The sequence below is a fragment of the Leopardus geoffroyi genome, chromosome B1 (genome assembly GCF_018350155.1).
Source record: "Leopardus geoffroyi isolate Oge1 chromosome B1, O.geoffroyi_Oge1_pat1.0, whole genome shotgun sequence".
In the NCBI taxonomy this organism is placed as follows: Eukaryota; Metazoa; Chordata; class Mammalia; order Carnivora; family Felidae; genus Leopardus; species Leopardus geoffroyi.
Genome location: NC_059327.1, coordinates 149,770,006 through 149,795,843, shown reverse-complemented (window position 1 = coordinate 149,795,843; position 25,838 = coordinate 149,770,006). Strand labels below are relative to the sequence as shown.

General features: G+C 36.3%; 1 protein-coding gene across 2 annotated transcripts in view; it reads right to left on the bottom strand.

The window, feature by feature from the left end:
* TMPRSS11F (transmembrane serine protease 11F) overlaps window positions 1-25,838 on the bottom strand; it is a 91,622-nt gene that overhangs the window by 9,902 nt on the left and 55,882 nt on the right. For both annotated transcript variants that reach the window (XM_045473869.1, XM_045473868.1), the window contains exons 4-8: window positions 23,454-23,572; window positions 9,188-9,255; window positions 7,472-7,635; window positions 5,570-5,608; window positions 381-582 (exon numbers count right to left, since the gene is read on the bottom strand). In XM_045473869.1, coding sequence (XP_045329825.1) covers window positions 381-582; window positions 5,570-5,608; window positions 7,472-7,635; window positions 9,188-9,255; window positions 23,454-23,572 — 592 coding nt within the window. The remainder of the gene's footprint in view (window positions 1-380; window positions 583-5,569; window positions 5,609-7,471; window positions 7,636-9,187; window positions 9,256-23,453; window positions 23,573-25,838) is intronic.

Sequence of the window (25,838 nt, the reverse complement as noted above, 5' to 3'; positions counted from 1 at the left end):
AAGGACACTGAAAATCAGAAGTTAAATGGCTTGCCCAGGTATGTGATAGATCCAGCTGGTTAGTGTCAGAGAGAGATGGCCTGGGGCTCCTGACATGCTGTCAAGAACATTTTCATGATGTCAAGGACATCCACACTGGTTCACAAAGGTTGGGATAGTTTTTCATGAACACCAAGGTACAAAGATTTGTCTTAAACACAATTTTTAAGATTACACTATTTCTGTAGAAAACATACACTTATAAAATTTTAAAAGCTATTTGGATAATTGTAATATCGTCTTCAAAGTACACTGTATTTTTTCTTCACAACAATATAAGGCATTGTGCAATTACATGAAATTGCACTAGGGAAAGACTCCCAGCAGCCTCGAGAACTTACTTGCGGAAGCAGTGAGCTGCTGTGAGCAGCCACGTGTTACTGATGAGGGTGGCTCCGCACTGATGGCCGGAACCTATGAGCTGGAGGCTGGCCTGCCATGGCCACTCGCCTTCCATGGCTGTTTCCCTCCCTTGGACAATCCTCTCAGTAGAGGAGGATGCTGGTAAAGGCATGTTTGAAGATGTCATCCTTATTCCGCAGCCTGTCACAGAAATGTATGTTAGATTGTTTTTGTGAAAAGAGAGAGAAAAGAAGCATATCCTGATTTGCATAGGGTGCAGATGCTTTGGTAGTCCATTGTGCCTGCTCTTTTTTTTCTTTAATTTAAATCCAAGTTAGTTAGTTAACATATGGTATAATAATGATTTCAGAAACAGAATTTAGTGATTCATTACTTACATATAACACCCAGTGCTCATCCCAACAAGTGCCCTACTTAATGCCCTTTGCCCATTTAGCCCATCCCTCCACCCAACACCCCTTCAGTAACCCTCAGTTCGTTCTCTGTATTTAACAGTCTCTTATGGTTTGTGTCCCTCTCTGTTTTTATATTAGTTTTACTTCCCTTCCCTTATGTTCATCTGTTTTGTATCTTAAATTCCACATATGAGTGAAATCATGAGATTTGTCTTTCTCTGACTTATTTCACTTAGCGTAATACACTCTAGTTCCATCCACGTTGTTGCAAATGGCAAGATTTCATTCTTTTTGATCACCAAGTAATATTCCATATTCATATTCCATATACTACATCTTCTTTATCCATTCATCAGTTGATGGACATTTGGGCTCTTTCCATACTTTGGTTGGCTATTGTCAATAGTGCTGCTATAAACATTGGGTGCATGTGCCTGCTGTTCTTTAACCCTTTCCCAGTACTCAGTGTCTGAGGTTAATCTATAGGGATCTTCCTGATCCTGTTGAGGTTCAGAAGAAATATTTACTAACATGTCGAGGCACCCAGTCTAGGAATTAACTTCTGTCTCTCTATATTAAGCATATATGGATGGATACATAGAGAGGTAGATAAAAATTTTATTGAGCATCAAAAAAAAGAAAAAAAGAGAGAGAGGTTAGAGTGGGAGAGAGCCAAAGCATAAGAGACTCTTAAAAACTGAGAACAAACTGAGGGCTGATGGGTATTGAAGAGGGCATCTTTTGGGTTGAGCACTGGGTGTTGTATGGAAACCAATTTGACAATAAATTTCATATATTTGAAAAAATAAAAAATAAAAAGGATTTTACACCATGAAAAAAAATATAGAGAGAGAGATCCTCTGCTAAGTGTTTTAGATTTATTTATAGCAAGCCACTTTTCAGATGAGGAAACTGAGCCTTGGAAACAGATCATAAAGTGCTAGAGGTCATCCAGCTGGTAAGTGAATGAGTTGGACATAAAATTAGGAGGATCTACATCAAAGCTTGTGTTCTTGCTCCTGAGAGAGAGCCTAGTACCAAATGCAGGTCATGATTCTCCCTTGACATGAATTTATACACAGTCTTTGCAAGTCCTGAATTTAAACAGTCTTAAACAATAATGACCTTTTTTGGTTTTCTAAAATTTGAAAGACTAGTTTTAAAAAAAATACAGGAATGCCTAGGTGGCTCAGTCAGTTGAGCATCCAAGTTTGGCTCAGGTCATGATCTCACGGTTCGTGAGTTTGAGCCCCATGCTGGGCTCTGTGCTGATAGCTCAGAGCCTGGACCCTGCTTCTGACTCAGTGTCTCCCTCTCTCTCTGCCCCTCCCTCACTTGTGCCGTCTCACTCTTTCTCTCTCTCTCTCTCTCTCTCTCAAAAATAAATAAACATTAAAAAAATTTTTTTAGGGGCGCCTGGGTGGCGCAGTCGGTTAAGCGTCCGACTTCAGCCAGGTCACGATCTTGCGGTCCGTGAGTTCGAGCCCCGCGTCGGGCTCTGGGCTGATGGCTCAGAGCCTGGAGCCTGTTTCCGATTCTGTGTCTCCCTCTCTCTCTGCCCCTCCCCCGTTCATTCTCTGTCTCTCTCTGTCCCAAAAATAAATAAACGTTGAAAAAAAAAATTTTTTTTAAATCAGATTCCCTGACAAGAAACCCTCAATTTTTTAGAGTTCAAATCAACCTTAAATAAGACTAGAAAGCATATTGATATATTTTATTAATGTGTCTTTCTTTTTTAATTTTAATAAGCTTTCACCCAAGTTGGGGCACAAACTCATGGCTCCAAGAGTCACATGCTTTACCAACTTCGGCAGCCAGGTACCACTATTAATGAATGTACTTTTCAATTATTTATATTTTTATTAAAAATACTAGGTTTTTTTCAAAAAGGAATATTTTTTCAGAAACAGGTTAAAAATAGACGCCTGTAATCATGTTTATAGATTCATCATAATTCCCTCTGAGTTAAATAGCTCCAGTTTAAGGTGACCATGAAATTAAACAGATGGGATTTCTAGGCTAATATATTGGTAGTACCTAATAGATACTTCCTCTCCCAAATTCCTCTTAAAATATGCATGAAAGTAATGCTAATATAAATACTATGTAGTAGTTGTGAGCCAGGCCCTTTATGTACTGTTACATATATTTTCTCTAATTTTCTCAATTCTTATGCTAGGTGTCATCCTCATATTGTAGATGAAAAATCTGAGTCTGGTATTTTTTCAAAGGCAACAGAGCAAAATCACCACAACATAAGGAAAAATAAGAAAAAAAATATATAAATTCTGGTAGAAACTCCAATAGCCAGTGGGGTTTGAGAGCAACTTCTTGGACTATATAAGCTCTAGCTTGTGAACCAGAATGGTGTGGAGAATCCTGGTAAGATGACAAAGCCATTGTCTTACTGCTATGGGGATTCCCCAGTCCAGGAAATTAAGCTACACTGTACTTGTTCCCAGCCAAGCAGATACTATAGGTTAAGCCATCCCACTGTGACTCATAAACTCTTTTCTTCCTATGTATGTATGTATGCAGAAGCCACATTTCTGGCACACCGTCCTGTAGAGAGATATAGGAAAGATGAGAAATTCTATGAAAATGTAATTAACCTCATGCGGTGGTCTGAATGTGAACCTGTCAAATTTATGTCAAAATCCTAACTCTTAGAGGTGATGGTATTACTAGGTAGGGCCTTTGGAAGGTGCTAAGTCAGGAGGGCAGAGCCCTCATGAATGGGATTAGTGCTTTGGAAGTCTCCAGAGAGATCTCTAGCCCCTCTACTCATGGCATGATGATTCTTTAAATCTGTGAGTTGGAAGAGGATCCCCACTGGACCACTCTGGTACCCTGGTCTCACACTTCTAGTCTCCAGAATTGTAAGCAACAAATTTCTGCTGTTTATTAACTACCCAATCTATGATATTTAGTTACAGCACCAAGAACAGGCTGAGATGCCTCATAAAAAGTGTTTAAGCAGTGAAAGGAAGAGCACTGGCATCAGCGAATGCTACATTTGGTGGTGCAAAGGGGGAGACTGAGGTAGTTTTCATAAACTCTGCTTGTAAGATCAAACCTTAAGCCTGCATCTTACTGTATAGTATGGTTAGGGACCCCCAAATCAGATGATATAAAAACTCAGAAAACAGACATATTTCTGAAAGTTATCTTCCACAAAAAATTTTAGGAAACATGTTTGTTACCAGCCAAGTTGTGCAAGTAAACATGATCTTAATGTAACAAAAGCAGCCAAACATGAGGGAAAATCTGCTGCGAGAAGAGTACACATAACAAAAGAGCTGTCGGTAATCAAATAAAATTCTAGACATCACAGGCATATCATAGCAGATATGAAATCCACATGGAAGAGGAAAAGTAACACCAGACAACTGAGATAAGTGGTTTGGGGGAGTACAGAATTGATAAGATCTTTCGGAATGTGGAGGAAAGTGACCTGAACTGGAACTAGAACTAATGATGGATATGGGGAGCAGAAAATGGAATTCAAATAAATCATTGGTGTTCCTCAGGGAGAAGAAAAAGAAAAATTGGAATGGAAATCAATCGTAAAATGTACAATGGAACATTTTTCCAGAATAAGAAAAAAAAAACAGTGTACAGATTGAAAACATTCATAATGTCCTAGTCAAAATTCAGTGCAAAATATAATTGTCTAGATTTCTTGACAAAAAATTTAGGATAAAGATTTCCTACATTCATCCAAGAACAAAAAAGTTAACCTATGTAAAAATAAAAAATGCAGCAGCCTTAGACTTTTCCTCTACAACAAAACACTAGAAGAAAACGGAATAATGTGTATAGAATTTATAGGGGAAAGTGTATGACCCAATAATCCTATAAGATATTGAGATAAAGGAAATTGAGAGAAGGCAGAAAATGTACACAGCAGATATTTTAACAAAAATGAAAGAAAACAGAAATTTAACAGGAAAAACCCTAACTAGTTACCACTTTAAAACATTCTCTTGAATTTGAGAGAATATTAAAATAGAAATATTTAAAGAGAATATTAAAATACAATGTTAGGTGGCGTCTGGGTGGCTCAGTTGGTTACGTGTCCAACTAGGTCTCAGCTCAGGTGCTGATCTCACAGTTTGTGGGTTAGATGCCCACGTGGGGCTCTGCACTGATGGTGTGGAGTCCGCTTGGGATTCTCTTTCCTCTTTCTCTCTCCGCCCCTCCCCTGCTTGCATGCACACTTTCTCTCAAAATAAATAAATATACCTTAAAATGTTCAAAATACAATGTTAGAAATATAGTCACAAAAAGCATAATATCAAGAAGCTATGAATTTTCTTTTACTACATTCTGCAAGTCATAAAACTTAAAACTGTATTTGGTGTAAATTTATAAATTTAAATGTTTTAAATATTAAAAATAACCAGCAATAGGGGTGCTTGGGCTGCTCAGTCAGTTAAACGTCCAACTTCAGCTCAGGTCATGATCTTGCAGTCCATGAGTTTAAGCCCCACATCAGGCTCTGTGCTGACAGCTCAGTGTCTAGAGCCTGCTTTGGATTCTGTGTCTCCCTCTCTCTCTCCCTGTCCCTCCCACACTCACGCTCTGTCTTTCTCTTTCTCTCTCAAAAATAAATAAGCATTAAAAAATAATAACCATTAATTAAACACTAGGTGGTTTACAAAAACGTAAGATGAGCAAAAAAGACTTGATGAATTCTTCTTCTAACTTTTCTGTGACTTTGATTCATTATCTTTGTTATGAAATAGACAGTGGTGGGTTTTGGAACTTACGGCTGTTGAGAAGATTCCTCATCTTTTTGCTGTCGATGGCTGCAATAAACAAAAATTGAATTAGTTGGTCAAAGAATATGTTCCTGTTTATATGTGATTTTGTTCAAATTATCACTAGAAGAAATGCTTATTATCCATCTTTCAAGAGGGCATGAGATTTTTCAGTCAAGTAATATATACATAACTCAGATTTGATTTGGTCCAAAATGTATAATTTTACTTAGAAATGAAAAGAGAGCATTTTTGTTATTTTCTGATTTTTGCTATGAAATATGCAAAGGACATTGGGAAAGAATGGTAAGGATAAATATCCCTAATTGCCTTCTTTGAGAGCCCTAGCAAAACTGGAAGAGGCAACCTCTGATTCCCACGCAGCTGGTGCTCTCTGTATTAGGTGCACCAGACCATGCGTGTCAGGCACATGCTTGGTGGCCAGTGTAAAGGGGCAGCTCCAGGGAGCCAAGGGCATCACAGACTCTTCACAGCCCCATTTCCGGCCCTGGTCTATAAACGATAGGAATTCAGTCAATATGAGTTGATGGTCTTCTCTCACTGGGGATTCTTCCTCCTGGTGAATATTGTAGAAGGTTGCTGCTCAGGCAGCAGGAACTAGAGGCATGAAGAAGCTCTGATATACAGCCTGTCCAGGGACACTCTCCCCATACCACTTTATGCCTCCCTTCTGTGACATCTTTTTCCCTTCAAACTTTTCTTCACGTTCTTTTAAGTTCAATTTCATTGCATTTTTTTTGGTTTGATGTTTGTTTGTTTTGTTTATTTGTCAGAGAAAATTGAGAGGTATATAACGATTTCCTCAGGAACACTGACTTCTCCACAAGAAGGGATATGAACCCCAAACTGTACTAGAGGTTTCCTGGGCGTTTCACTTCTCTTTATGTAACAGGAGATATATTTGTGGCAGAAGAAAATGTTTGTAGCAGAATTTTGGTTGTGGAGTATGGTTATAGAATATAATTATTTGATATTAAAACAATAACCCGTAGGGTAAAAAGTCAGTGTGCATGACCAAGAAGTCTGAAAAATTATTTTTAAAAATATTGGAAAAATTATTTTTAATTGTAAAAAAAATCCCTTTGACATGTCTTTTATGATGGATATTTTATTTTAGCATATATGATCATGCATTAGGAGAAATTATATTATCAGGAATTGAAATTTAATTTGAGATTGCCCTTTATGGAATGCTGAAAAATATCATCTTTTACTTTGGAATATAATTGATTAACACTTAAGGTAGATAGTACACTCTTCATTATATCTAATTCATGAAAGTTGTCATTACTGTGTGTGAGGATGCTATCTCAAAATGGATTTTAAGGGGGTTTCCTTAAAATAACTTTTTTGATTTTATTTTGTGAGGAATAAAGGAGGAAATGAACAAAACATTGTTTTAAGTTGGAAATGATTCAGAGAACTTCTTCATAGATCATGGCAATGGTTCTTCCTACAGTGGTAAACCTTTCTAAAGATGTTGGTTTTCTTGATACTATAGGCGCTCATCCCCAGAACTGACCTGTAAAGATCTCTGGGAGTCAGAACACCTGTGCTTTAATTTTGGCCCCCAAGGCTTGCTAATGCCCTGTCTTATATCTTCCTTGAGGCTCAGATTCCTTACAGTGGTGAAAATAATACTTTCCCTCTCATGCTTTTGCAAAGATCCAACATGATACATGGGAAAAATTTTAGAAACCTCAGCAAAACACCTAATCAAATATGAAAATAAATTCCAAAATTAAAATTTGCCTTAGAGTGAATTTATATTTTAGATTTACATTGCTATATCAGTGGTGAAGTCTTAAAATGGGAGAAGACATTGATCTAAATTCTTATGAAAAATAAAGAGGATTGCCAAGGAACCACAAAGATGATAAAAGGACTTACATGTGAGTGTGAATGATGATTTGTTTATAGTCAGAGGCAACTGTTTTGTCTTCAGACTTTGATATAAAATCCTCTCAATTTTTTTCTTGATTTGCTCAGCACTATCAGTAGATGGGTATCGAAACATAAGCACCATAAGGATGTTCATACCTTGTTCATCTGGACTAAAGAGCAAAAAAGCAGATAAATAGAGATAATAACAGCAAAGCCACCTCTCTAATTATTAACTATTTTTACCTATTAAGATTCCCACTAAATTTTTAAAAATGGATGAAATGTGTGTGTATCAGATTTCTAAATTATCTCCAGAAACGCTGAGTAGGATACAGAGCTGGAAAAAATTGTTCTTTCTCCTTAATTAGGTCACAGTCTGCATGTGGTAGTGAAAGGAAGACATGTTCATGAAATCATGCTTTATATGCACTTAAACAATTTGCTTTTGAAGACATTATAAGCCACGGTAACCAACACCATTTTTCAGTAGTGGTGTGGCAGAGACAATGCTTTGTGCCCACGAAACCCAGTTACCTTTGCCTCCTGACCACAGGGCTAAATTTCATTCCCTAGCCTCCTTTGTAGTTTATTGTAACTCTAGTGAATTCTGTGGGCAGAAATGATGTATCCCACTTCCAGCCTGGCCCCTGAAAACTTCCCATACCACCCTCCCTGCTTTCACTCTTCCTGGATTTGCCAACCAGATACCAAAGATCTAGTGGGCAATTCCATTCTGCAGTCCCTCCCAGTACCCATGTCCCCTGTGGCCACTTCTGACTCTTTGGACTATGTCATGGAAATGAAGTAAACCTTTATTGTGTTAAGTTATTTATGTTTTGGAATTTGATAGTTTACGTATGTTTGGTAAGTGGATAATTAGAGAAAGCACTTATTAAAATAAATGTTTTGATAAGAGGTTCAAAGATATGCATTTATACCATGTATAGGTCTAGAAAGCCTCTAGTTACCTTTTGAGAATGAATTTCACCTTGAAACATATAAAGAATCAAAGTAGGAAGGAAGGAGAGAGAAAGTAAAGTAAGAAAGGAACAAAAGTGGAAGAGAGGAGAAGAAAAGGCAGGTTCTCCTTAACCACAGGTATTTTTATCATCAAGAAATGAAGCAGACTACTAAGTATTACATGTATTTATATTTGTATATTGATTGATAGCCACCGAAAAATTTTAAAATTTTTCACCAAAATGGGTAGAAAACAAGATACATTATTTCAGTAAATGCTCAGCCTTTTGGACATCATATAAAAAAGTATATACTAATTATTAGATGGATTCTAATAATTTGAGACTCATAACATATGTATGTTTAATTTATGCATACTGCCTCTCATCCAAAAATAAAAATGAAAAGGTATTAGAGATAATAATAAAAATGCAATGGCATTAAAGAAAAATCTTACTGCAGAGAGAGTCATAGTCTGATTATTGGATAGCCCTACAAAGAGGATAACCAAAAAGAGCTCATCTAAATTCTACTTAGCCCAGTACCAGTGCCATTCTTCCCCTTCCAGCGTCTAATGGCTGGCATTGCCTCCAGACATATTCCTGTCATGACTGGGAAATGTCTGTGCACCACAAGCTGACTACTCAGGGTTTATGAAATCTTTGTGTTCCTGTAAAGGTTTTCCCAAGGGAGCTGGGCAGTCATGTTGATCAAGTACTTCTTAAGGATACTGGCTTGAAGTTGCAAACTACGTATACATACCTCAGTCTGATAACATGAGATTTGATAAACCGACCTCCTCCAGAAGAACGTCGAAATATCCTAGACATCTGATTAGAATAATTAAACAATAGAAGTATTAGTCATAAGAAAAATGTTACTCCTTTGTCTTTTCTAGAGAGTTGAGGCAAAAGTAAGAATTTTGTTTTTTTCCCAGACGGGAACTGGTTTATCACAGTGGTAAGACTAAAAGAGGTTCTAATTTTTGCAGAACTGAATAACTTTAACAAAACTGTATACTTTTGTTCAGCTTCTGTAAAACAGGATAACAACAATATCTACCTCAGAGTTGTTTTGAAGATTAAATGAAACAATGTTTCACACATTTCACACCTTGCCTGTCATATAGCAAACTATTGATAATGTTCATTTGATCATTGTCAAATGAATTTAAGTATCTGTGCTATTTTTAAAGGAAGCATCCTCACTTTTAAGAAAGCCCATCCTAAGTTTGTGGTATTTCCAAATATGGCATCCAGTCCATTGTTTGTTTCAACTCTTTGCTTTCTCTTAAGATTTTTTTTAATGTTTATTTACTTTTTGAGAGAGAGAGAAAGAGACAGAGCCTGAGCTGGGGAGGGGCAGAGAGAGAGGGAGACACAGAATCCAAAGCAGAATCTAGGTTCCAAGCTGTTATGACAGTACAGGGCCCGACGCGGGGCTCTAACCCATGGACCATGAGATCATGACCTCAGCCGAAGTTGGATGCTCAACCGACTGAGCCACCCAGGCACCCCTCAACTCTTTGCTTTCTTAAATAATTATCCCATTACTAGAGCATTTGACATAATAAGTAAGGACGTGTCATTTGACTCTGACACCCTCACTTGTTAGTCATCTTTCCGTGGCAGGCAGGCTTCCAACTGGTACCAGGTTCGGAAATAAGTTTCACCACACTCCATACCATCAGCATTTTATTACTCAGCTTCTCCAGCCTGAGCCTTTGAAGGATTTGAATGTTCAGTGAGCTGATTTCCTGGGACCTAATTCCCAAAAGACTGTTGAGGCACTGCCTCACAGTAAAAAGCACTGGACTGAGCGTCAGAAATCAGAAATTCCAGGTCCACATAAGTTTACAGAAGGCCCACCACCATGGTAAATCTTTCCCCTCAAATACTACATCCACTGGGAAGAGGGGATATTGTCTCCCTCTCCACAAGATTTCTCCCTCTCCTTGACACCTTTAAACTAATAACAATGCTCAATAGATTTTACCTACTCAATATTGAATCCCTCTACTTTCCTCCAACTCCACGGCTGTAGTCTAAAATCAGCTCCTTTGAAAGTTGTGCCTGGGTCTCTGCAGCATCCCCTCACTGGCACGTTTATGTGGTTCTACTCTGTCTTTTCTCCCCTCAGTTGTTCCCCCACAATAGTACCAACCGGAGTGATATCCCCAAAGTGAAAATTTGAGGATGTGATCCTCCCACTTCAAGCCCTCTGTCTCCCTCAGCATGAGCTCTGCAATCTTATCCCTTCACTGGCCCTTGAGCCATCCCTACCTTCAAAGCCTATTTTTTCATCTACTGAGTTACTTGCTCTGTCCTAATCCCACTAGACTGATTCACACCTCTATGGCTTTGCACATTTCATTTCCCTCTTTCTACAATGTACTTTTTCCCTCTGCAATTCCTTTAATTACAGTTCTGATACTATTCAGACTCTCCAGTGACAAATAAGTTATCTTTGACTTGCCCTCCTCAAAGTTCAATACTCCTTTATTTGGGCCACCCCAGCAACTTGCACATGAGGCTGTTATAGCAATTATCACACCCGTTTACAATTGTGGCTTTCTCACTGTAGACTGTGAGCTATATGATGGTAGGGAGTGTGTCTGATTCATCTTTGTATTTCCAGTGTTTGGAACACTGCCTGGCCCACAGTAAACACTCAATGCATGTTTGATGAATTATGGTGAAAATCCATGAATGAATAAATGAATTAAAAATCAGCAATATGGTAAAGGGAAGAAGAGAATAGCACATTGTTTTGTTTTATCTGCAAATCTTATTGCAAAGTAGAAGTAGAAATCCTTTGAGGCACCTGGGTGGCTCAGTTGGTTAAGTGTCCGACTTTGGCTCAGGTCATGATCTTGTGACCCGTGAGTTGGAACCCCATGTTGGGCTCTGTGCTGACAGCTCAGAGCCTGGAGCCTGCTTTGGAGTCTGTGTCTCTAGCTCTCTGCCCCTCCACCACTCAACTCTGTCTATCGCTCTCAAGAATAAATGAACATTAAAAAAATTAAAAATTTTTCCAAAAAGTAGAAATCTATGGGAATATAAAGCAAGGTGGGAGGCAGGAGACTCTAGTGGTGACCCCCCTTTTGTATTGTCATTCCAAGTGTTTGGATCAGTTTTGAGTTATGTCACTTATGATTTCACTAAGCTTCTCTGAATTCATTTTATTTTCCTATATCAAGTAACCTGGAGAAAAATATGATTTTAAGGTCTGCAACAATTTACATAAATGTCCCCTGAAATTTTGAACTGTGCACATAATGGCAGTAGGGGAAAGGATCAGGATTCTGTCATATCAGACAGATATAAGAAAGTACTAAGAATCTGTTCAGACTAGAATGTTATTGTTAACAAGCCTATCATCTCCTGAGGAGTTGACCTCTGTTTAAAAATGGGTATAGTACAGGATTGATGTGACCACAAATAATAATATGTACTAAAGTCCATACTACACAGTATACATTGACCCAATTCCTTTGTTTAAACCTCACACCATCTTAGGAGTAAAGTATTTTTAAAATTCTCATCACCCTCATTTTGAAGATAAAAAAAAAACTGGATGAGGACACTTAAGTACACTGGTCTGAGGTGGCATAGGAAATGCTGATTCTGGCATTTGAACTCAGGGAATCTGGCCCTAGATCTGGTGTTCTCAAGTATATTAAGTAACACTGACAACTCTGAGCGATTTATATAGCTCATGACAGATGTTCAGGTTGGTGGAAGTAGAGAGGTCCTGGGGCAAGACCTCAAATACATCTTTTATGTCCTGAATCTAAACCTTATAAAAGATCATCTCTTGGGAGGTTGCTTTTTTTTCTGCTTCTGAAAAACGGTTCCTTTTCAGACACCTAATCATTATTGTAAGCAAATTCTAGAGAAAATTAACTTATGTTTATATTTTTCTACTGAGAACTCAGTAATACTACATTTAGTCCAAATTACAAAAACAAATTGTATCTTTCCCTTTTCATGTCCAAATCAAAGAATAGTTGTTGTTGTTGTCGTTGTTTTTTAGAGATTATTCTATTTAAATTTTTTTTTCAACGTTTATTTATTTTTTTTTTGGGACAGAGAGAGACAGAGCATGAACAGGGGAGGGGCAGAGAGAGGGAGACACAGAATCAGAAACAGGCTCCAGGCTCTGAGCCATCAGCCCAGAGCCCGACGCGGGGCTCGAACTCACGGACCGCGAGATCGTGACCTGGCTGAAGTCGGACGCTTAACCGACTGCGCCACCCAGGCGCCCCGAGATTATTCTATTTAAAACAAGATAGAGGTTAAGCTAAAATGAGGGGAAAGTTCACCTTAAAATCAGATCCCACTTGTAGTCTTTGGCTTGAACTCCAGCATCAAAAAACAAAATGACGTGTTTGAAACAATACGTGTGACTCTGACTAATAGGACATCCAGTTACTATCTTTCACAAGCTTGAGCTTGCACCTTCCCTCTGGCTGGGAACTGCATTCAGATTAAGTCCTCATAAAGATCAGTAGTTACTGGATGCCACCTAGGGAATCCCTTTCCAGGTCCACCCACGAAAATAAGTCAGGCAAGTTTAAAGATTTTCTGCTACTGTCAGGGGAATATATAATAACAGAGGGTGAATACACCAATAAAACAAACCTTTGTCCCTTTCCTCTCCAAGAAAACTTCCTCTTAGTTTAAAAGAATTTTTCCTTCCTCTGAACTTCTAGAATACCTTTCATTCACATCATATATATTTGACAATTACATTCTGTAGTGTGGAAGCTTTTATATTACCAAATCATCTTCTTGTCTAATTTTTCAGTTTGTATTCTTTTACACGCACAGAATTTTATACATAAACTATATTATAAACTACAATAAGCAAGAGACTGTGCTATTCAAATCTTGGCATTCTTCATAGTCTTACACAAAATAGGTACACAATAACATTCTCATTAACTGATTGATTCTCCAGCTGTGGTTAATCATAAACAACAGTGTGAAGAAAAAAAATGCTGGCTTTTGCATCTCTTCATGTCTTTTTCACTATATTCTGTCCCCTTCCTTTTTTTTCTCATTTACTTATTCATTCAACACAATGGATCAAGAGTTTTCTATGTTTAAGGCACTGTGACAACACTGGATAAAAATTACTAAATGAGGTACCTGGGTGGTTCAGTTGGCTAGGGTTCAACTCTTGATTTTGGCTCAGGTCATGATCTCACAGTTCATGAGTTCAAGCCCCGCATCAGGCTCTGTGCTGACAATGCGGAGCCTGCTTGGGATTGTTTCTCTCCCTCTCTCTCTGCACCTCCCCCTTGTGCTCGCTGTCTTTCTCTCACAATAAATAAACATTAAAAATTAGTAAATAAAAAGTTGTGGTCCCTGAACTCATAGAATAGAGGGACAGCAATAAGCAAAAATAAATTAATTACAAGAGGCAACTCATATAGTTAAGTAAGATAGTTTTATGGTTGGAGGGTCTATAATATGTAAGGGTTTTCCAAGGAGGGACATTTAAGTGAAATCTAAAAAATCAGAAAGAGTAAGCAAGAGCAAGATCATGGGACAATCTTCCAGGTAGAAGAAATAGAATGTGCAGACCATCCCCCACCCCTCAAAAAAAAAAGGTCAATATGATAGAGAACAGTGAGAAAGGAGGAGTGTAGAAATTGGAGGAATAGTCAGAGGCAGAGCATTAAGCTCCTTAGACGACTTTGTAAAAAGCTTGGATTTTATTATAAGTACATAAAATGACTTATTCTAAGCCACTTATGAAATTTTAACCAAAATAAAACCTATCGTATGGGGTTTTTAGTTTTTTAATTTTATTTATTTTGAGAGAGACAGAGACAGTGTGAGTGGGGGAGAGGCAGAGAGAGAGGGAGACATCCTCTGCAGGCTCCGCACTGTCAGCACGGAGCCTGATGGGGGGCTCAAACTCATGAAACCATGAGATCATGACCTGAGCCTAAACCAAGAGTTGGACACTTAACCAACTGAGCCACCCAGGTGCTCCTAACATCTGGTTGCTATGTAGACAAACATTAGAGGTTGCTATGTAGACAGATATTAGAGGGAGCCTGAATGGAAGCAATGCTTATGGTGAGCTGGCTATATGAATGATTATCTAGGTCCAGGATAGAGATAGTGAATTAGAAATAGAAACATCAAATGTGAATGGATTAGACATGAGGATAAGGAAAAATAGTATTCTAGCAACTAGATGGACAGTGATGCCATTTGTTGAGTGGGAAAATGTAGGAAAGAGAGTGAGAAGGCAACAACTTTCAAAAACTGGATTTAGTTATAACTTCAAGATGCCTGTGAGAAATCCATGTGGAAATGTCAAGTAGACCATTGAACGTACAAGTCTAGGGTTCAGAGATATCTGGGTTAGAGATAAAATTTTTTAGAATTAGAGTTATTGTATACCCATTGGTACTTCCCCTTTTTTTTTTCTGCTAAGAGATCCCTGCTTGCCTACAGAGAACTCATTCCATATGATCCAGTTGAAATTAAACTTGCCCCTTCTCCCACCTAACACAAGGTGGCACAGGTTTACTCTCTTGGTCACAGTGATTAGTGAAGGGTTGAGGAGGTATTCCAACTTTAGCCAGCTATATTGATTCTTCAAAATTTCCTTCAAGGACTATTATGGAAAAATTTCTTTTCTTGCTTCAGTTAATAACCTGGTAACATGTGAATATAGAATAAATGTAAGCTATTTTGTCTGCCACATGGAGAATAATAATAATAGCTTGAAGACATTGTTTGAGCCTCTGAATCCCACCATATCTGAAGTCAAATGAATCTCTAGGTTTTCCCACAGTCTTCTCTCCCTCCCTCCCTCCTTTCCTTCCTTCCTTCCTTCCTTTCTTCCTTCCTTCCTTCCTTCCTTCCGTTTGACTTGTTAATTGGGTTTCTGGTACTTTCTACCCAAAGTGTTCCATTTATTATGGGAATAAGAATTTACAGAGCAACAGAGCAACAGAAGAAGAAGCAAAGTCAGGATCATGTCTCAGATGATCTGGAGGCCTTGCCAATGGGAATTATATGTCTATAATCACTTACAAGCAAATATTTTTTTTCCTCTTTCTTAAGAAGCTGAAATCACTTACAGATGATGAATTGTGGTAAAAGATGAAATGTAGCATACTTGTTCCCTATCTAAACTGCATTTACTGGGAAGGTGTACTCATAATCCAGTTTCTAGAAATATTGATTGGTAACAGCTTACACCTGTACTTCTCCAGAGGCCTGCCTTGTCTAGCCTGAGCACCTCACTTATTGATGTCTGGGAGCTTATGCTCCACCTTACCTGGACAGCTCTAATTGGTATAACATAAATAGCCCAACCCTCTTACCTCTGGGTGCAATCACCTGTGAAGTAATTTAGTAATAATCTTTTGGATTATTCTGAGCATTGATTTTCAAAGTGAAGCTAATGATTCATAGAGGATGTGAAAAATATTAGAACTTCTATTTATATTTATTTTTCAATTAAAAAAAAACACGTTTTCAGAGCACTGGCCCTAAGGTGTGGAATCTTTCCAAGAGTGCACTGATTAATTACCTAACATCTCCAAGGGGAAAGTGAAGATTTCAGTCTGTGTTAGAATATCTAGCTGAGTGCTAGTCTTAGAAAAGGTACACAGTAATTCCTTGCTGCATTGCATTGAATTAAATAGTCACTCTTCAGTGACTTTTTAATATAATTAAACTAACAATTCTTAGAATGAAATCAATTATTATCTTGTTTTAATTACTATGTTAGTTATTTTTTAAACTCTGCCAAAAACAATGGAGCACACATCAAAATATAAATCTGTTTTCTAAACAAAACAGTTTTGTGGCAAACCCTACCACATATCTTGCTCTGGCATTTCAGATGGGCCTTGGGGCAGAGAATGACACTAGAGAAAATAACTATCTTAAATTTTTTTTTTTTGCTGAACCTAATATTGGAGCACCTAAATATATAAAATAAATATTAACAGAAATGTAGGGAGAAATTAGCAGCAACACAATAATAGAGAATTTCAATAACCCACTTGACACACTGACTAGATCATTCAGTCAGAAAATCAATGCAGAAACAGTAGAGTTGAACACAATAAATTAAATGACCTAAAAGACATATACAGAACATGCCCTACAATAACAGCAGAATACACATTTTTCTCAAGTATGCATGGAACATTCTCTAGGATAGATCATATGTTAAGCTATAATCAAATTTCAATAAATTTAAGAAGATTGAAATATCAGTTATCTTTTCTCATCACAATGGTATAAAACTAGAAATCAAAAAAAAAAAACTAGAAATCAATAACAATAGGAAAATAAGAAAATTCACAAATATGTGGAGATAAAACAACACATTCCTGAGTAAGCATTAAATCAAACAAGAAATCAAAAGCAAAAACATCTTTAAAAAAGCAAAAAAAAAATCTTGAGACAAATTGAATATTGATATACAACATACCAAAACTTAAGTGATACATAAAAAGCAATTATAAGAGGGAAGTTTATAGTGATAAACACCTACATCAAGAAAGAAGAATCTACAATAAAAAACCTAACTTTATACCTCAAGGAACTAGAAAAAATAAACAAATAAAAACTAAGCCCAAAGTTAGCAGAAGGAAGGAAATAGATCAGAGCAGAAATAAATGAAATAGAGACCATAAAAATAATAGAGAAGATTAATGAAACCAAGAATTGGCTTTTGGAGAAGTTAAACAAAATTGACAAACCTTTAGTTAAACTAAGAAAAAAAGAGAGAAGACTCAAATAAATAAAATCAAAAATGGAAGAGGAGACATTACAACTGATATACAGAAATAAAAAGGATCGTAGGAGACTGCTATGAACAATTACAAGCCAAAAATTGGATAACATGGAAGAAATAGGTATATTCCTGGAAACATGCAACCTATCAAAACTAAGCCATGAAGATACAGGAAATCTTTAAAGACCAATAACAGAAAGGAGACTGAATCAGTAAACAATAATCTTGCAACAAAGAAAAGTACAGGACTAGATGACTTTGCTAGTGAACTCTACCAAACGTTTAAAGAAGTAATACCAATCACCTCAAACTCTTCCAAAAAACTGAACAGGAAGAAATACTTCTAAACTAATTCTATGAGGCCAGCATTACCTGATACCAGAACCAGAGAAGACTATAGGAAAAGTACAGGCTAATATTCCTGATGAGACATAGATGCAAAAACCCTAAACAAAATGCTAGCAAACCAAATTCAACAACACATAAAAGGATCATACACCATGATTAAGTAGGATTTATCCCTGAAATACAAGAATGGTTCAACATAAGTACATTGATAAATGTAACACACCACATTAACGGAATGAAAAATAAAAATCATATGATCATCTTAATGGAGACAGAAGAAGCATTTGATAAAATTCAACATCCTTTCATGAGTAAAAACTCTTAACAAATTAGGCATGTACCTTAACATAGTAAAGGTCATATATGACAAGCCCACGGCTAACATCATATTCAGTGCTGAAAAGCTGAAAGCTTTTCCTTTAATCAGAAACAAGACAAGGATGTCCATTCTCACCACTTCTGTTCAACCCAGTGCTGAAAATCTCAGCTATTGAAGAAAACAAAAATCCCAGGTAAGAGAAACAAAGGCATCCAAATCAGAATTGAAGAAGTAAAATTCTCTTAACAAATGACATGATCTTACAGTAGAAAACCCTAAAGATTACACGTTTCCTCCCCACACGCTTCACAAACCTGTTAGAACTAATCAATGAATTCATTGAAGTTGGAAGATACAATCAAAATACAAAAGTCAGTCACATTTCTATACACTAATAATGAACTATCTAAAAAAGAAATTAAGAAAATAATATAATTTTCAATAGCATCAAAAACAATAAAATATGTACTAGTAAACTAGTAAACTTAACCAAGGAGGTGAAAGATTTGTACACTGAAAATGATAAAACATTGATAAAAGAAATTGAAGAAGACACAAATAAATGGAAAGATATCTTGTGTTCATGGATTAGAAAAATTAGTATTGTTAAAATGTCCATTCTACCCAAAGCAATCTACAGATTCAATACAATACCTATCAAAATTACAATGGCAATTTTCCACAGATAGAAAAACAATCATAAAATTCATATTGAACCACAAAAGACCCTGAATAGCCAAAGCAATCTTGAATAAGAACAAAGCTGAGGGCATCACACTTCTTGAATTCAAATTATATTACAAAATTATAGTAATCAAAACAGTATGATACTGGCACAAAACCCAATATGTAGACTAATAGAAAAGAATAGACTACCCAAAAATAAAACCATGCATATATGGTCAACTAATCCTTGGCAAGGTCACCTAGAATACAAAATGGGGAAAGTATAATCTCTTCAATAAATGGTCTTAGGAAAACTGGTTTTTCACATGCAGAAGAATGAAATTCGATCCTTATCCTACTCCGTATACAAAATGGATTAAAGTCTTACATTTAAGACCTGAAGCCATGAAACTCCTAGAAAAAAAACATGGGGAAAAAGGCCCTTGACACTGGTCCTGGCAATGATTTTTTGTATATGACACCAAAATCAGATAAATAAATAAATAAGTAAATAAATAAATAAGCCAAAAATAAACAAGTGGGATTACATTAAATTAATAGCTTCTGCATGGCAAAGGAAACCATCAACAAAATGAAAAAGCAACCTATGGGATGAGAGAAAATATTTGCAAATCATATAGTCGATAAAGGGTTAATATCCAAAATATAAGCAATGACAAAAAAAGAGCTTTTACTATTAATCTAACCAAAGATGAATAAGACCTTTAAGAAAAACACATTAAAGCTTTATTGAAATATAGTAAATATGGGTAAATAAATGAAGATATCAATTATTTCTCTAAATCTCTCGATTTGAAGCAATCTGAATAAAAATCCCAATATAAATGTTTGTATGTGTGCATATGTGTGTATTATTTGATATGAAAAGAAAAGGGTTAAGAATAACTAAGACATACCTGAAGAAGATGGTGATAAATTCAGGTGTACTGGGTTGAATGATGGCCCCCTAAAAAGATATGTCTAAGTCTGGGAACATGTGAATGTGATCTTATTTGGTAGAATCTTTGCAGATCCTATGTTAAGGATTTCAAGATAAAACCAATGTTTTATCCAGGAAAATCCTGAATCTAATGATTTTAATTTAATAATCCAATGCCTTTATTGGAGTGGAGAAGCACAGAGCAAAAGGTCAGGTGAAGATGGAAACAGATTGCAGTTATGTAGCTATGTCAGGGAATGCCTGAACCTACCAGAAGCTGAAAGAGGGAAATAAAGATTCTTCCCTAGAACATTTCAAGGAGCCCAGCCCTGTTAATACCTTGATTTCAGATTTCTAGCCTCCATAACTGTGAGAGAATAAATTTCTGTTATTTTAATCCACTAGTTTTTGGTAATTTGGTACAGCAACACTAAGAAACTAATATAACCAGTATCAACACTTACTGTCAAACTGCAGAGGTTAAAACATTGTGGTACTGACACAATGCAAAACAAGCTGATCAATGGAACAGATTAGAGAGCCTAGCAACATCCAGATTCACATATGGAAACTTGATTTGTGGCAGAAATGGCATGGCATATCAGCCAAAAAAAAAAAAAGACTGCTCAATCAGTGGTGCTAAGAGAACTGCTTACTCATATGGGGGGGGGGGGGGGGGGGGGACGGAAATGAAATTAAATCTCTAAATCAAACACATATGCAAATATCAACTCCATGTAGAATGAATGCTTAAATGCAAAAAGGAAAAAGGATTTTTTTGACAGTGACATCAGTATCAGAAAGGATTTCTTTTACAAACACAAAGGGCACTAATAACAAAAGAATGATGTACGTAACTGTATTAAAACTGAGAATACTGGGGGCGCCTGGGTGGCGCAGTCGGTTAAGCGTCCGACTTCAGCCAGGTCACGATCTCGCGGTCTGTGAGTTCGAGCCCCGCGTCAGGCTCTGGGCTGATGGCTCAGAGCCTGGAGCCTGTTTCCGATTCTGTGTCTCCCTCTCTCTCTGCCCCTCCCCCGTTCATGCTCTGTCTCTCTCTGTCCAAAAATAAATAAACGTTGGAAAAAAAAAAAAAAAAAAAAAAACAACAACTGAGAATACTGTTCATTAAAATATGTTATAAAGAAAATGAAAAGGCAAGCCACAAAATGGAAAAAAGGATTGAACTGAAAGAATTTTTCAATAATATAATGAACAAAGTATTCATTTCCCAAAAATGTTTCTAAGAAAAAATTAAAAACCAAAAATAACAAGAAGACATGGTCATATTACACTGTATGTTAACTAAAGAAAAAAGAAAGAAAAAGAAAAGTAATGGGAAAAAAATCATGAGTAGATATTTATAAAGGACAAAATACAAATGGTTGCTAACCACTGGTGAACCTTATTAATAATCAGGAAAATGCAAATTAAATCCACAATGAGTTACCATTTTATACAGATACCAGTTTGGCAAAAGTCAATTTTGTAGAAAATTTTGGTGAGTAGGAAGGGCAAGATGAACTCTCATGCCCTGCTGGTGGTGGTGTAAATGTCTACAAACCCCCTGGAAAACCATTGATAAAAATCTACTAAAGCTAAGTATTAGCATAACCTATAACCCAGCAAACCATCTGCTTGGTTCATGACCTACGGGAGGCTCTTGCACATGCACTAGGAGTACATGCGCTAAACTGAAAGGATGTTAATTAGCTGCATTATTCAGAATTACAAAGTAGCTCAAATGTTTGTCAATTGCAGAATGAATTAATAATTAGTAGTATATTCTTTTTAGGGCATTCTACACTGAAGTGAAAATAAATGAGCTATAGCTACATGCATCAAAATGGGAAAAATCTCAAAAATATAATGTTGAGTGAAAGAATGAAATCACAGAAGGATATAATATGATTACATTTACATAAAGTTCAAAAGAGGTAAAATTGCATACTATGCTATTTGAGTATGCATAAATAGGTGATAAAACCACAAAATGATTAAATCCAAATTCAAAATAGAAATGTTTAACTATGAAGAAGAGAGAGAAGAACATATAGAGGTTTCAGAAGTACTGGTAAAGTTCTGAAAATTGGTGGTGGGTTCTTGGATATTCTTTGAAATGTTTTACACACTTTTTAAAGTATGATGATATCCCAACAAAAATGAATGAAATATCAAATATCAAATACCAAGACACATCATTATGAAATTTTGGAAAACAAAAAATAGAGTACAAAATCTTCTAAAGAAAGAAGACATTTCCTTAAAAGAAACACCATCTCTCTTGGGGCGCCTGGGTGGCGCAGTCGGTTAAGCGTCCGACTTCAGCCAGGTCACGATCTCGCGGTCCCTGAGTTCGAGCCCCGCGTCGGGCTCTGGGCTGATGGCTCAGAGCCTGGAGCCTGTTTCCGATTCTGTGTCTCCCTCTCTCTCTGCCCCTCCCCCGTTCATGCTCTGTCTCTCTCTGTCCCAAAAATAAATAAATGTTGAAAAAAAAAAATTTAAAAAAAAAAGAAACACCATCTCTCATCAGCTGCATGTGAAAAGAGTAAAAAAAATGAAGCAAGGTTTCAGATGGTCTGAAGAGAAGTGATTTTCAATTTAAAGTTTTATATTCTAACTGTTGTTTGAGTGGAACATAGGACTTTTTTCCAACATAAAGTAATTCATAAATGTTACCTCCCATGCACTTTTTTCTTAAGGAAGGTGCTTGAGGACATAACCCACCATATCAAGGAAAATATGGGATTCAAGAAGCAATGGATCTCACATGCTAGAGCAGTCCTGTTTTGACCCAGGTTACCTCTCTGAAGTGGACTAGAAAGCAACCAGTTCAAATTGAAGCAGAAAGCACAAAGTTTTGAGAAGAATGAAAGAAATAAAGAAATATTGAGACTTTGGACATATCTGAAGATATAGCAAAATGGTGGAGAACTTTAAAAAATGAGTTGTATTTAAAATTGCTTCTGGGAGCATTCTTTGAATAGCATAAAAATTGCTGCAACATGATTATAAAAAACACTTGTTAAATGACAAACACTATTTAAACAACTATGGAAATGAAAAATACTTTCATTGGTTTTCAATAGTTAGAATCAACCTACATATAGATAAATAACTAAATAAAATGCAAATACTTTCCTACATTGTTAATAATTCAGAGAAAGGAAAGTAAAATGAGTGAAGGGTTGGAGTGCTAAGGTCATCTTTTAATTGAGCTAGTATTTACAGCTAATCATAAATAATCATACTAATTCAATCTCCTTTCTACAGAGCTATTGCTCTTTTGTTCCAGAATAACTCTCCTAAGCATTAAGGAGTACACTTTAAGCTAATATACTGGGTTTTGCTAAACAAATCTGTGGTCTCTGTGGACATGCTTTTCATGGGACAAAAAAATAGAAGACTATTCTATTAGACTTTCTACTAGGATAGGTAAAGATCTAGCTTGTCTTATATACTTTAAAAATTAGACATGCCTTGATAAATGTATAAATTTTCAAGGTAAACCAAAATATTTGAGGGGCAGAACTAGATTTGAGATTGGCATCAAAAATTGCCAACATACATCCTCGTATGTGATGCTTTACATAATTTTAAAAGCAAAATAAACAAAATGATAAGGCAAAATGGCAATCCTATATTCTTATGTTGAAAAAGATTATGGAAAATGAACCAGGAAAGAAAATCAAGAGTTAAAAATAGGAAGAACATCTATTTGACTCATCAGATTTTTTTGTTGTTGCTAATTGGTGGCCTACTGTAATCTACATATGTTTAATGGTGCATAACATTATTCTAAATATTTTACATATATTAAGTTATTTAATCCTCACAACCATATGATCTATATATTATCTACAGTTCACAGAAGAAGAAGTTAAGGCAGGAAGAAGCTAAGTTCTTATAGCAACGATATTGAAAGTGAAACAGAAAACACACTCATAAACTTTTAGAATTTCTATTGAACTTACCATTCTCTCAATCTGATGACTCCTTTCTATAAACTCTCTTGAGCTTTTCATTCCATAATTTTCTTTGTATTTTATATTTGTTACTTTAAAAGAGGCAAGGTAATAGAATGACTTATCATCTGAAAGGTAAAAATAAATAAAAGGTCCATGCTTAAATATATTCAGTTTTGTGTCCCCCAACCCCAGGAAATAGATTTACCATAGTGCAGTTTATTTCTTCTTGGTGCAAAAATTATTGTGGACATTTTTCAAATATTTTATAATTTTATCATTGTACCCATCTAAAATAGAAAATTCAGGCCTCCAAGTATACTTTCAGAATACCTCATTTACAGTGTTTATGCATATCAAAATTTTCATACAATTGGACATGTAACATGGAAAGTAAATATTGAAAGTGACTGCTGAAAGTCATATAAAAATTATCAATTTCCTCAAAGAATTGTAGCATAAGTATGTCTTAGCTGAGCTGTATTATGAAGATACATTGAACAGGCTATCAGTTTTTTCCATGCTATTAATAGGTACTAGTATTTATTGTTTTCACATTCTTTTTGCCCATTTAACTCTCAATTCTCTGTAATCTACCCTTGACACACCAGTGTAACTGCCATTGTCTAGGACAACAGTCATAATATCTAAGAGCCACCTTTTTGGGGGTCTTTCTTCTTTTTAATCTTGATTTCTTTGCCGCCTTAATCATATTCCTTGAAACCCCATCCTAGACTTTATGGAGACATCTTCTAACTTTCTTTCTACCTGGCCACTCCTTCTCAGTTACCTTGGAGAGCTCTTTATTTTTATTTCTATCCTTAGCCACTCAGCATTTTATCCTTGTCCTGGTCATGTTAATGTTAGTTAACTCCTTCTGGGTGATCCTAATGGTGATGGCCTCAAACATCAAGTATTTGTTGATGTTGAAAGATCAACTGGGGCACATTTACATTTGCAAGGGTTTATTTGAGCAAAGGGCGATTCCAGTTGGGCAGCATCAAATCGAGTGATTAAGATCCCTCCACTGACAGAAGTGAAGGGAAATTTGTATAAACAGGATGTAAAAGAAAAGCAAGGAAATCATTTGATTGCCTGTAGCTTAAGCAGTTGCCTTATAAAGGAAAGCCTACTGAGCTGTTTGTGATAGTTGTTCATAAGTTTCATTTTCTGAGATTTGAGTGCACTGACTCTGGTTTAGGTTTAGGTTTCCTTACGTAGGCTACCAAGGCATTAGAGCCACCTTAGTCCAATGACTTCCCTGTTTAATTATTTTAACAATTGATGACCCCTAAATTTTTATCTTCAAGCAAGATCTTTGTCATGAATTTCAATTCTCTATCAAATAAGAAGACTATTTGTTGGACATCAAATAGGCACCTTAAAAATAATATTTCCAAACGGAAATAATCATTTACTTCTTCCTGTACCCAAGCCTGCCCCACCTCCTACATTTTCTATCTTCATTAACAGTTCCATCATCCACAGTCACCCCAAACTTAGCTTCATCCTCATTTCCAACATCCAGTCTTTCCATCTTTAAGTTTTATGTATTGAGTCTATTAATATATCTCAAATCCTTTCTCCCACCCAGAGAAGCTACATCCTTAATTCAGGTCCTCATCAACCACCATCTATCCAAAACAAAATGACTTTTTTATTAAAAAAGAAGTTGCCCATCTAGATTGTCTATCTTAAATGCTATCATTACAATGATATCATTACAACCAGACTAGAAATCTTAGACATTAGAAATCTTGATCTCTTTCTAATTAATCAGCAAGTTCTGACAATGTTATCTAAATTTTAAAAATCTATCTTCTATTCACATGTTGTACTGCTACTAGTGCTGTAGTTTATTCCCTTATTATTTATTGTCTAGAAAATGTAACAGCTGGGGCACCTGGGTGGCTTGGTCAGTTAAGCTTCTGACTTCGGTTCAGATCATGATCTCCTGGTTTGTGGGTTTGAGCCCCATGTCAGGCTCTGTGCTGACAGCTCAGAACCTGGAGCCTGCTCTGGATTCTGTGACTCCCTCTCTCTCTGCCCCTCCCCTGCTCATGCTCTGTTTCCCTCTGTCTGTCAAAAAATGAATAAAAATGTAAAAAAAAAAGAGAAATAAATAAAATGTAATAGCATACTAACTAATACCCTGCCTCAAGTTCTGTTTTTCTCAAATCTATTTCCCACATAGTAATCTTAAAATTGCAAATTTGACAAGATGACTTCCCCAATTAAAATGTTTCCACTTTTCTCCGTTTCTTATGGGAAGGTGTCTTAACTCTACTATGATCTCCAAAAGTTTTCCTTGACCTAGATCCTACCTGTGCCTTTGAGCATATTCTTTGCAACATCCCCCTTAGGATTTATGTTGAAACTACAGCAAACTGTTTG